Source organism: Plecotus auritus (assembly GCF_963455305.1).
Source record: "Plecotus auritus genome assembly, chromosome: 3".
Lineage (NCBI taxonomy): Eukaryota > Metazoa > Chordata > Mammalia > Chiroptera > Vespertilionidae > Plecotus > Plecotus auritus.
In genome coordinates this window covers 222,549,069-222,562,736 of record NC_137772.1, presented here as the reverse complement: position 1 = coordinate 222,562,736, position 13,668 = coordinate 222,549,069, and the positions used below count along the sequence as shown (strand labels likewise).

Below are 13,668 nucleotides of genomic sequence, written 5' to 3'. Positions count from 1 at the left end.
AAAAACTGAATTCCATCCAGATCTACTTACGATATGACGTTGGGTGAGTCGCATGCTCAGGGAGCCTATTTTCCTCATCTGTACAAGGAGGTTAGTGACGTGGCTCACAGACTCAACACAAGCATAAGTGAGATAATAATGTAAATGAAAGTGCTATAATATGTGGGCAATTTCATTATAAAATTCATGGGGTATCTTCTCTGACCAATGGGCTCGACTCCCTTCACAAATGCAGCCCATCCTTCCTCCTTCATGTCATCCCTGTAACTCTGTTATGATGTGATACTCACTGCTTTGTAATGATTTTTTAAAAATATATTTTTATTGATTTCGGAGAAATAGGGAGAGGGAGAAAGAGAGAGAAACATCAAGGATGAGAAAAATCATTGATTGGCTGTCTCCTGCATGCCCCACTCTGGGAATGGAGCCCACAACCCAGGCATGTGCCCTGACTGGGAATCAAACCATGACCTCCTGGTTCAAAGGTTGATGCTCAAACACTGAGCCATGCCGGCCGGGCCCTATCATGATTTTGTGACAGTAGTTAATGCACACTCTGTAAAATAAAATACTTTGTAAATAAAAATACTCTCAAAGTTAAAGCAGTAAACTCTAGATTTGAAAATAATACACGTGTCATACATTTTTATTGTTTTATGATTTATTTTTTAAATGGCAGTAACAAATACTTTTCCCTTGTTGGGGAATGAAATAACTATTTTCAATGTAAAGGGCCTTAAAAGTAACAGCGTTTTATCCAAATCGAATTTATATAATTGCACAAAAGTCATATAAAGCATTAAGAAATGCTCACAAAGACTACAATTCTCTTAGATCCTCATGAGCACACCCCAAGAGGCCTTGAGTTCATGGGGACCCCTGATCCGAACATCAGTGATGCTCACCCCAAGCTCCTCTGTGATACAGAGGCAGAGGTCAGAAGAGCAGCCAGGAGAACCCAAAAGCTTTGTGACAATGGAGTTCTGCTGTAACGATAGGGTTTCACAATGTATTCACTTTCTCATCTTACTAAGGGCATAAAACACTTTACCATGAAGTGTATTTGCCCAGGCTTAAAACTTAACCCTAACAGCTTAAGTTTAAAAAATTAACCGAACCATAAAAACCTCTTCCACGCACGGTCCTTTATGCTGCCACCATCCTGGGCCAATACACACACACAAACAAGTCACATTGTCATTCAGTTTCCAACACACACACACACACACACACACACACACACACACACACACACATATACACACAAGTCACATTGTCATCTACTATATGCCAGTGGGGGGATGGCAGAGAGGTCTTACTCCGATGGTTTTATTGGTAGCAACTGTTGGAAACACTGTGCTACAAAGGACTGAGGTCATACATGGGCCGATGGGACAGTCACTATGCCTTACTTGTGACCTCTGGCATGGGTACCGGAGAGGAGGAGGCAGATCTCATGCATCATGTTTGTAATCTACTACTAAGAAAGCTTAAGAGGGCATTGGTTACATAAGTTTAAAATTTTGTTTTAAACTCAATTTTTCTATTTAATTAGTTATGATGTCTTTATGAGAATTTAACTTGTTTCATGGATTTTTTCACCCGAGATGTTTTTATTGATTTGAGAGAGAAAGGGAAAGAGAAACATAGATCAGTTGCCTCCTGTAAATGCCCCGACTGGGGACCAACTTGCAACCTAGGTATGTGCCCTGATTGGGAATGGAACTGCAACCCTATTTTTTTGATGTACAGGATGACACTCCACTAACTGAGCCACCCAGCCAGGGCTGTTTCATGGATCTTAATCTCAATTAAGATATAATGTCTATGTTAGTTAGGAGTTTTCTCTTTCCAACCTTAAAAAAATCAGTAAGAAAATAATGTTTTGAAAGAAGACCCACACTGAGAACGTGGAGTCACCATCAGAAGCAGCTTTCTAACTTGGATGTCATGACTATGGGAAGGATAAATTCTTACTCCATAGTCCATTTCCTGATTATGGGGGGAAATAGTAATTCCTGAAATAAACACATAAAAGTATGCGGCAGCTCTGGCCGGTTTGGCTCAGGGTTGGAGTGTTGGTCTGGGGACCGTCGGGTCTGGGTTCAATTCCCAGTTAAGGGCATATACCTAGGTTGCAGGCCCGAACCTGGCCAGCCCAGGTCAAGGTGTGTGCAGGAGACAACTGATCAATGTGTCTCTCTCACATCAATGTTTCTCTCTCTCTCCCCCTTCCCTCCCTTCCACTCTAAGAATCAATGGAAAAAATATCCTGAGGTCAGGAGTAACAAAAAACAACACAAAGTGTGCGGCAGAGAGTACTAGCTATGCTTCCTTCGTTTAGATGGTAATGTTAAGGATCCAAACTCATCTATTCAGTTCAGGGAGAAAAATCCCAGTGGAACATTTGAAAGTTTTTTGTTTTGCTATATTTTTATTGATTTCAGAGAGGGAGAGGGAGAGATAAATAAAAACATCAATGATGAGAGAGAATCATTGATTGGCTGTCTTCTGCACACCCCCTACTGGGGATCGAGCCCGCAATCCGGCATGTGCCCTTGACCGGAATCGAACCCGGGACCCTTCAGTCCACAGGTCGATGCTCTATCCACTGATCCAAACTGGCTAGGGCTGAAAGATTTTTTAAAATTAAGGTTTTCATTATAGGAGAGAGCCCGGTATATATATTAAGTATGTATTATACTTCATGAAGGGAAATGTGGGGTATGTCTGTGGTGTGGCGAAGAATGGGTGAGGTTCCTGCACTGTGCATCATTATCTGCTCACAGATCCTGGATATATCCGACAGCCCCTAAGACACTGCTCTGAGATGTTCACTATGTCATCTCATGATGGTTCTCATACTCTGAATCAAATGTTTAACTGTGGTGGTGAATCTGGGACTCAAAGGACAATATTCTTGAATCAGGGACTCCACAACAGCCATTCTAACTACTCATAACACCTGCACAATTTCACTGGAATCTAACTGGAAGGAGTCTGTTTCATGTCCAAGTATGCTGCTGTACATAAAAGCTGCCTAAGTGTTTAGCTCAAACTGTGAAGACCACAGAAAATGATCTATAGGAAGAAAAGGAAAGACCTTCTTTCAGGATGGGGAATGAACAAAAGAAACCCAACCCAAGGGCCGTGAGGGCCACAGAGGCCCTGGGTGAGAGGCCAAGCTGCGGATTCATTTTAAGTCTGCTTCTTTTGGAAAGTAGCATAGGACTGAGAAGTTGAAGGGAGGGCAGGCACCGGATGACGACTCCAGCTGTGCAGCCACCCCTTCCCACAGCTGCTGAGATACGGTGAGCAAAGCATTTGTGAATGATGCTGTCACGACACGATCTCCATCACTTTGGTTTAGAATATTATCTTTGTCTATCTGTCTGCTTTGAGCTCTGCACCTTGGGATTTCCTGATAAGATAGGCAAGCCTGTATCACTGCAGGGAGTGTTAATCCCTGAGCCTGTGTTTGCTAATACAAATATTTTCTTAAAAACCCTCAAAATTATGCTTCAACAATCAGCATGTTTTACACATCTTGGGCTCATTCCTAAGTTTAGGAGGGGGACACACTAGTTCTTAAAAGCTTCCCTTTTTGACAGAAGGTCCCAAGTAAACCATCTGCAATAATCTAGCTCTGTTTACTTTGCAAACTTGTACAACTGAGTTCTTGCATAATTGTGTCCAATGCTGGGTTGAGAGAAGTATGATGCTTCCAGTGCTAACATCAGAGAAAGAAAAGGACCTTAGGCTGTTTCTAGGCACTTGGTGGCACAGGCATATTTTGTTTTTGTTAGCACTAGATCACAGAACGACAACAAGGGTAGCTCTCTGAAAACTGAGTGCCCAATTTAACTGGGTAAGTAGAGGATCTGCCCTTGGCTAGAGCAGCAGCTTCAAGGATGTGCTATGAGGAGCAGAGCACTAATAATCTACATAGGAAGCCTGGGTGTCTAGGACAGGATTCATCTTTAGACTGAGAACAGATGGATGGAGGTCTGGATCTGTAGCAGACACATATATACTTTTCTTTCTCTTCCATGTCCTTCCTTATCAAGAATCTAAATACTTTCCAGGCCCTAGGCAACCAAGTAGCAAGAAAGGCTCAGAGCTGTTTTGTTCGATACACTGTTGCTGGAGTCTGGAGGGTGGCTGAATGGTGGGACTGCGGGACCCCAGTGCCCACGAGGCTCATGTGGCTCCGGCAGTTGTGCAGGCTCTGCAATAGGTCGGCACCAGCATGAAAGGCATACATGGGCCTCACACAATCACTGGTTTTTAATGTAATATAAGCATCATACAAATATCTTATGATATTAACTGGATCTGAGCAAAAGCACTGCAAGGAAAAGACCTGGAGAGGAGAGAAGTTCTGTATATTTACATGTGTTAACTGGAATGCATGAACATATGTAACCAAGATCTACCCTTCTGTTTAAAAGTTAAACTTGCCTGGGCCATTAATTCTATAGAATTAATGTAACTAAAGTTGCAGTAACATACAGTCCAAAAATTCAATTTTCCAGATTTCTAGTTACTTAAAACAAAGAAAAGACCACGCACACAATTACATACATTCATACAGGTCCCACACTCCCAGGTGAAACACACACATAAACATACCCACACAGACAGCACTCAGAAAGCTCAGGTGCACAGATGCCAGTGCACACCCTTGAACCTGAGGTGCATGTGGGCTGCAATGAGGGTCAAGAGGCCCTGCTACAGATCTGCTCGATGTCGCTGATCTCTTTGGGACAATCTGCAGAAAGGATGAGAGGTGAGTCCTGCGTCACCACTACATCATCCTCAATCCGTACACCAAGACCACGAAACTTCTCTGGGGCATCTCTGTCATCCTCTGGGATATAAATGCCTGAGAAGTAGGAAAAAGAATGTGATGTTCATAAATGGCAGTAACTGGATGATTTGGGGCAAGTAAGTTAACCTGTGTTACAATCCATCTGTAAAACTAGGATCTTAACAGTATCCACCTAGAGTCATGGAGATTAAATGAGATAATACAGATAAAAGTGTCTAGTATAATGGTCAATAAATGTTGACTATCATTATTATAACTATTATTATAGTTATTTTGTACTACAGGCCCAGTGCACGAATTCGTGAATGGGTGGGGACCCTCTGGGTGGCCTGCAAGGCTCGGGCCAAAACCTGCAGTCCACCTGCAGCTCCTACCTGCTGCTCCTACTCATCTCGGCCCCACTGTGCCTACCATGGGCTCGTGCCCAATCAGTCCTGACCGGGAGAGGCTTGCGGTGCCGCAGCAGCATTTGCCAGCCATGAGCCCTGGGTCTGGCAACCTCCCATGGGGAGTGGCTTGCGGGATCAGGCTGAAACTGGCTCCCTGGGGTCCTGGATTGTGAGAGGGAGCAGGCCAGGCTGAGGAACCCCACCCGTGCATGATCGGGCTAGGGAGGGACTCCAGGGCGCGTCGGGCCCATCTCGCTCAGTCCCAATCGGCTGGACCCCAGTAGCAAGCTAACCTACCAGTCAGAGCATCTGCTCCCTGGTGGTCAGTGCACGTCATAGTGACTGGTCGACCGGTCGACTGTCTGCCCCCTGGTGGTCAATGCATGTCATAGCGAGTGGTTGAGCAGCCTTATCGTTAGCATACTAGAGGCCCGGTGCATGAAATTCCTGGTTGGATCAGGCCTAAATGGGCAGTCGGACATCCCTCTCACAATCCAGGACTGCTGGCTCCCAACTCCTTGCCTGCCTGCCTTCCTGATTGCCCCTAACCGCTTCTGTCTGCCAGCCTGATCACCCCCTTACCACGCCCCTGCCAGCCTGATTGATCCCTAACTGCTCCCCTGCAGGCCTGGTCCCCCCCAACTGCTCTCCCCTGCAGGCCTGGGTCCCCCCCAACTGCCCTTCCCTGCAGGCCCAGTCGCCCCCAACTTCCCTCCTCTATTGGCCGGGTCACCCCTAACTGCCCTCCCTTGCAGGACTGATCGCCCCCAACTGCCCTCCCTTGAAGGCCTGGTCCCGCCCAACTGCCCTCCCCTGCTGGCCTGATCACCCACAACTGCCCTCCCTTGCAGGCCTGGTTCCTCCCAACTGCCCTCCCCTGCTGGCCATCTTGTGTCCACATGGGGGCAGGATCTTTGACCACATGGGGGCAGCCATCTTGTGTGTTGGAGTGATGGTCAATCTGCATATTACTCTTTTATTAGATAGGATAGAGGCCTGGTGCACGGGTGGGGGCCAGCTGGTTTGCCCTGAAGGGTGTCCCGGATCAGGGTGGGGGTTCCCTTGGGGCGTGGGGCGGCCTGGGCGAGGGGCCTGTGGTGGTTTGCAGGCCGGCCATGCCCCCTGGCGACCCAAGCGGAGGCCCTGGTATCTGGGATTTATTTATCTTCTACAATTGAAACTTTGTAGCCTGGAGTGGAGCCAAGCCTTCTGCTTGCTCCATGGCAGCAGCCATTTCTGTTGGGATTTATGTATCCTCTATAATTGAAACTTTGTAGACTTAAGTGGAGGCCTAGGCCAGCAAGGGCAGGCGGAAAGCTTGGCTTCCCCCATTGCCAGGGACACCCAAGCCTCCCTCCTGCTCTCTGTGGCCGCAGCCATCTTGGTTGGATTTATTTGCATATTCGCTCCTGACTGGCTTGTGGGTGTAGCAGAGTGATGGTTAATCTGCATGTTACTCTTTTATTAGATTAGATAGGATAGTAGACTACAGGCTCCATATGGTAATGCTGATTATGATTCTGTCACATTCTAGTGGCTCAAGCAGGCCACTAAAGTTACTTAAACTGTGAGTATGTCAGCATATGCTAGGAACCAGTAGATTATATAAATGTATTCTTTCTTTGCCTAATAGTCCCCTGGAAAAAGGGAACTTTGCTAAAATAAAGACATAGGTATTTGAAAACATATTTAAATATCACTTATTTAGATTAGCCTGAAAAACCAGAAGCTGTAGAAATACTCAAATAAGCCTTCTCAATAAGCCATAAATGTAAAGTAAAAAAAAAATAAAAAGACTTTAATAAACATTTGGAAAATTCTAAGAGCCCAAGGTACCCTCTTTAATCATGAAGTCAAACAGATTCACCTTCTGCTCTGTGATAAAAAGAAAAGGTCAGCCCTGACCCATTTGGCTGAGTGGATAGAGCGTTGGCCTGTGAACTGAAAGGTCCCAGGTTCGATTCCAGTCACAGGCATGTACCTTAGTTGCAGGCACATCCCCAGTAAGGGGTGTGCAGGAGGCAGCTGATCGATGTTTCTAACTCTCTATCCCTCTCCCCTACTATCTGTAAAAAATCAATAAAATATTTAAAAAAAGAAAAAAGAAAGAAAAGGTCAGCAAAGAATTTGGTACTCAAAGTCTAAGGAAGCACCCACATACTGACTAGATTGGACTAAGTGGTATGCAAGGCTAGAGAGTAACGTTTACCTGGATTCAAAAGGTGGTATGAAAGACGTGTCCCAGCTATAATTTCTTAGAGATAAAAACACTTGAAATCTAAGAATGAGATCTGTTTTCATTACAAAACCAGCATCAGTATTTAAAACTGACTCCTGCCATATCAATCTTCACCCTCACCATGGTGTTTACCTTTCTACCTGACAACATTACATGTCCCAAGGGGCGAGGCTGCTAATGCTCCCTATCCCCTTACCTGGCTCCACTGTGATCACCATGCCGGGCTGTAGAGGGAGGGAACGGGGCATGTCTGGAGTGTCATGGACATCCATCCCCAGGTAATGGCCAACGTGGTGAGGGCAGTATTTTCGAGCAGCCTGGAAAAGTTAATTGCCACATTATTATTAGAGCAATGGCCCCTTGAGGGGAAGTCGGGCATGTATAAGTCAGCGAGATAGGTGTTAACAGCTCCCCCATGGTTCTGCCACTATGTTTAATCTGTCCCTAGGCTACTGACAAAGAGACCTGATCACTGCCACCTCTCGAATAAAATTCTGCCGATGCATTCTAACTAATCCACATTTCCATTCCCAGTATTTAATATACTACACACATGCTGACTTGGGTAAGCCCAGTAATGACTGTGGCTAATGAAAATCTCTTTTCTTGAAGGAGGGTGATTATGTTAGAATAGCTCTCTTTTCAACATTCACACATCCCTCTCAGGAAGTCTACTCTGGAGACCCCAAGAATCTCACAGCAACTTGTGGAGCAGGCTGAAACATCAAGTAACACTGCAATTACTAGGCATTTACTGGCCTGGATGTTTCTATCCATTAATTAAAGATTTGCTGGCCTGAGCAGGAGGAATTTATAACTTCTTTCCTATCGATAAAAGAAACCCTAGCAGCCTAACCTTGGAGATGGGCGATGCCTTAATGGTCTGTTTGGCTTGACCACCCGGCATTTTAATTTAAAGCCGAGGCTTTACATTTTTACTGAATACCATTACATTTGGATGTAGATGAAATTCACTAAAGACATGCCCTTGAGGACACTGTTAAAGTCTCAACAGTGTCACTGAAGCAACAAACACCCTCCCCTTCGACCTCTACCTTTTCAAAACTACCCCAAAAGAATCAAGAGTTAACCTCTCCTCCTTTTTGTGTCCTTTCCCCCCCTCTGCACCAGACTTCATTTTATGTCTTCTGACGACTGAGCTAGTCCCGCACTATGCAGTATGCAATGAACCAGAATGTGCTGCCACCTTCTGGGAGAAATAAGTACTGACTCCCTTTGTTGTAATCCCGGTTCAATGTAAATCCCTTTTATAGATGAAGAATCACAAAGACCATTTCTAAATCTAATTAGCTTTACATAAAAACTGAGCAGCATGTAAGGTGTTCTTGAGAAGTGAGTCAAAAGAAGTGCGGTACCCTGAAGGCATTATTCTCCTTAATGTTCTTCAGGAACCCCAACTCTTTAAGCTTCTGCCCTATCAGGGTCAGCATCATGCTGTAGATGTTTTCCAAGCTTGTTCCGGGGGAGCAGAGAGTCAGACAATCTCTCTGGGTCTCTAGAACAGCTTCGTAGAGTTCTGCTTGAGGTGCCGTAAACCTGGGGACAGGAAAACCAAAGATCGCAAATTTGGAACTGACTGATATAGCAGGAAGTTTGTGACAAGAAAATAATTCTGAGATGTTATAAATCAAATTACAGCAGTGGGAGAGTGAGAGGAAGGGACAGGAATAGTTAACCAGTTAATGGCATCGTGCCAACTAACAAAAACCGCTCACATTTGGATGCATGTGAGAGCTCTGAATCAGCTCTCAGGGTCTATGAGCTGACCACCAGCCACCACGGCAGCCAGCATGTGCATGAACTTTCAGGGCTGCTGCCTGCAACCAATCAAAAGAAGTAAATATTTCTTTTCCAGACCGTGCTCCTATCCTAAAACGCCCTCCTGCACACCCCCCAACCCTTATCTATAGCCAATGTAAGTTCTTTCAAAACAACTTACCTCTCTTCCCCAAAACATAATGTGTAAAAGCGCCCGTCAACTCTAGGATGGCGAACGTACTGCCTTCTCCACCAAGCCCTGCTGCTAGTGGTTTAGACTTCATGCCCCAGGACCTGGTCCTTTGCTGGCTAGCAGCATGGCCCAATAAACCCTTTCTTTTAAAAAAGCAAGCAAAAAATGTTCAGCTGTGGGATTATGTTTTGTTTAACAGTTGCTTCTCAGTTTCATTAGAAAAACTCCAAGGCGATGATGATGAGGCATTGTAGATGTTTAATCATACCAACATAGCATTACTGACAGGACCTTAATCATACCCTAGATGCTCAACAGGAAGAGCAATAACCCTTCAAACTGGGGCAGAAACAGTCCTTCAGACAGTCAGCAGACATACATGAGGTGAGGCTAGAGGATGCACCCAGTCCTGAATGCAGTCAGAGGGCCAGACCAGGTCATTCTTGATCCTTTCCATTTTTTACCATTAAAAAAAAAAGCTTAGGGATCTATTTCTTAGAGGCAAAGCTATGTCATGGGATAAGCTAGTCAATACTTCGGTTACTAGTAATTTACTAGTTTCTAGGTGTCCTTGGAATAATTTCTTCAGCAATCATGGGGAAAAATGGGAAAAAATTAAAATGAGGTGGTATATGATATGTAGTTCCATGTACTATTTTCCACTCCCATAAAGTAAGACAGCCAATGAAGTCAAAGGCCTTCAAAGGTGCTCATAAAATCTGAGCTTGTAATTCTGCTCTAAGAATCCATCCTAAGAAAATATTAGAAATTCAAAAAAAGCTGTATGTACAAAAATGTTCACTATAATATTTTTTTATAATTATAACTAGAGGCCCAGTGCACGAAATTGAATCAGCTCTCAGGGTCTATGAGCTGACCACCAGACTATGCACTTGGCGGGGGGGGGCCCTCAGCCTGGCCTGCGCCCTCTCGCAGTCCAGGAGCCCTCAGGGGATGTTCGACCGACAGCTTAGGCCCGCTCCCGGCAGTCAGACATCCTTAGCACTGCCACGGAGGTGGGAGAGGCTCCCACCACCACCGCTGCATTCGCTAGCCGTGAGCCCGGCTTCCGTGGGAGCACACTGACTACCAGGGGCAGCTCCTGCATTGAGCGTCTGCCCCCTGGTGGTCAGTGCGCATCATAGCAACTAGTCATTCCGCCGTTTGGTCGGTTTGCATATTACCCTTTTATTACATAGGATAGATACAATCTAAATGTCTGCTAATGACCAACCAGCATGGTTCAGTGGTTGAGCATAGACCTATGACACAGGAGGTCACGGTTTGATTCCGGTCAGGGCACATTCCCAGGTTGTGGGCTCGATCCCCAGTGTGGGGCATGCAGGAAGCAGCAGATCAATGATTCTCATCATTGATGTTTCTCTCTCCCTTTCCCTTCCTCTCTGAAATCAATAAAAATATATAAAAAAAAATAAATGTCTGATAATATTTAAATATAAAAATATAATGCTATAATGAGCATGTACATACCCAACTCCCAGGTTCAAATTTATCAACATTATGTTTATACCCATACTCCATGCCACCACAGTACTAGTACATATTTTTAAAGCTTTTTTAAATGTAAATTTTACATACACTGGAATGCACAAATCTGAGCTGTGCAATTCTGAACGATCCTGATGAAGCTAGGGACACTGACCCCCTAAATTCTGTTGAGTCTTCTTTGCTGGCAGAAGCAGCCCTTCTAACACCATCTGAGACTAATCTAGTTTGGACTGAGAACCTACAGGTTCTCCCCTTAGGTAGTTGCCTTGGTACTTGCCTCTGGATTTTTTTTTTAAATATATTTTATTGATTTTTTACAGAGAGGAAGGGAGAGGGATAGAGAATTAGAAACATCGATGAGAGAGAAATATTTTTTTTTTTTAATATATTTTATTGATATTTCACAGAGAGGAAGGGAGAGGGATAGAGAGCTAGAAACATCGATGAGAGAGAAACATCGATCAGCTGCCTCCTGCACACCTCCCACTGAGGATGTGCCCGCAACCAAGGTACATGCCCTTGACCGGAATCGAACCCGGGACCTTTCAGTCCGCAGGCCGACGCTCTATCCACTGAGCCAAACCAACTAGGGCTTGCCTCTGGACTTTTAACTAGATTGTACTCCTAGCAGGCCCCAAAAGGTTAGGTACAAAATGTGACCGACAAGGAAGTACATGATAATCCAAAGAGAACTGCATGATTTTTCCTACTTATATAGATAAAAATCTGAGAATGTGTGTGGAAATGGATAGTAATGTGTGGGATAAGTGGAAGGAACACAAAGTTGAATCAGGCTGAATTTATTGATATACACTGAGTGGACAGATTATTATGATCTCTGAACGCATAATAATCTGGCCACTCAGTATATATCCTATATAATAAAAGGCTAATATGCAAATTGTCCCCTTGACCAGGAGTTCGACCAGCAGGCAGGCCGGTCAATCGCCCATGTCCCCTCCCCGTGGCCAGGCTGGCCAGACCCCACCCATGCACAAATTCATGCACTGGGCCTCTAATATATATGTATATATATGTATGTACACTGAGTGGCCAGATTATTATGCATTCAGAGATCATAATAATCTGGCCACTCAGTGTATATCCACAAAGCAGAGATTCTAGATTCAATGTTATAGCTCAAGGGTTCAAAAAGGCGCCAACAGTTTATTTGGTTGGTTGGCTGAAACATGGGCCATAAGGTATCCTATACTAAATGAATTCAAGTGCCAGAACTGCCTTGTATACTGGAGAAAGAATTCTGCCTCAAGACTGCAACATCAACTTTTGCGTGAGTTTCCAGCCTGCCCTACAAATGCGTGAGTCAATTCCTTAAATGCATCAATCATTATCAATCAATCTACCTACCAACCTACATACATGTATACACACATATATGTATGTATGTGAATGTTAACTAGGTGTTTCTAGGTACCTGATCCTGTGATGATGACTAAACAGTCTTTAAAAAATAATCAGGGGCACCCAGCCGGCGTAGCTCAGGGGTTGAGCGTCAAAACCTATGAACCAGGAGTCACGGTTCAATTCCTGGTCAGGGCACATGCCCGGGTTGCAGGCTTGGTCCCCAGCATGGGGTGTACAGGAGGCAATGATCAATGATTCTTTCTCATCATTGTTGTTTCTGTCTCTCTCTCCCTCTCCCTTCCTCTCTGAAATCAATAAAAAAATATTAAAAAGAAAAAATCAGGAGCTTTGCAAAGGCAGTTAACCTGAACTAAAGGGGACCTGTCTATGTCGTTAGCCATTTATTCCAAATATAACCACTCTCCAGAGAAGCAGTGGGATCTGTAGAAGACGTACCTGCCATTGACAGGCCAGGTACGGGTGATGTCACTCACATAGCAAGAAGATTCACAACCTCCATCCAGTAGCACCATTTCCCCATCCTGGAAAAAAAGCAAAATAGGTCAGAGTCGGTGACCCCTGGATTGTCAGTTGTTTCTACTTTTAACTTAAGCCCTTTGTGCCTTTCATGTTATATATATATATATACACACACACACACACACACACACACACACACACACACACACACATACATACACACACACACACTAGAGGCCTGGAGCATGGATTTGTGCATGGGTGGGGTTCCTTGGCCTGGCCTGTGGGAATTGGGCCAAAACCGGCTCTCCCACATCCCCTGAGGGGTCCCAGAATCGGGCTCCCTCCTCTCTGGTTCTGGGTGTGTTACCTAAGAACTGCAGCTGCCAAGTCACGGCAGCTCAGCAGCTCCTGCGTTGAGCGTCTGCCCCCTGGTGGTCAGTGCACATCATAGCTACCGGTCGGAGTGTCTGCCTCCTGGTGGTCATTGCACATCATAGCTGCCGGACGGTCAGCATATCGGCCGGTGGCTTAGGCTTTTATATACATAGGACTAGAGGCCTGGTGCACAAAATTCATGCCCGGGGGGGGGGTGGTGGTGTCCCTCAGCCCAGCCTGTACCCTCTCCAATCTGGGACCCCTCGAGGGATGTCCGACTACCCATTTAGGCCTGATCCCACCGGATCCTCTCACAATCCGGGACTGCTGGCTCCCAACTGCTTGCCTGCCTGCCTTCCTGATTGCCCCTAACTGCTTCTGCCTGCCTTCCTGATTGCCCCTAACTGCTTCTGCCTGCCAGCCTGATCACCCCCTAACCACTCCCCTGCCAGCCTGTTTGCCCTAACTGCCCTCCCCTGCAGGCCTGGTCACCCCTAACTGCCCT

The 13,668-nt window shown here is 45.3% G+C and overlaps 1 protein-coding gene across 2 annotated transcripts in view; it reads right to left on the bottom strand.

The window, feature by feature from the left end:
* Positions 1–670: 670 nt before the first annotated feature.
* Positions 671–13,668, bottom strand: part of XPNPEP3 (X-prolyl aminopeptidase 3) — a 42,280-nt gene continuing 29,282 nt past the window's right edge. For both annotated transcript variants that reach the window (XM_080659700.1, XM_080659701.1), the window contains 4 exons: positions 12,762–12,847; positions 8,836–9,016; positions 7,656–7,776; positions 671–4,885 (listed from right to left, as the gene is read on the bottom strand). In XM_080659700.1, coding sequence (XP_080515826.1) covers positions 4,719–4,885; positions 7,656–7,776; positions 8,836–9,016; positions 12,762–12,847 — 555 coding nt within the window. In that variant the 3' untranslated portion in view covers positions 671–4,718. The remainder of the gene's footprint in view (positions 4,886–7,655; positions 7,777–8,835; positions 9,017–12,761; positions 12,848–13,668) is intronic.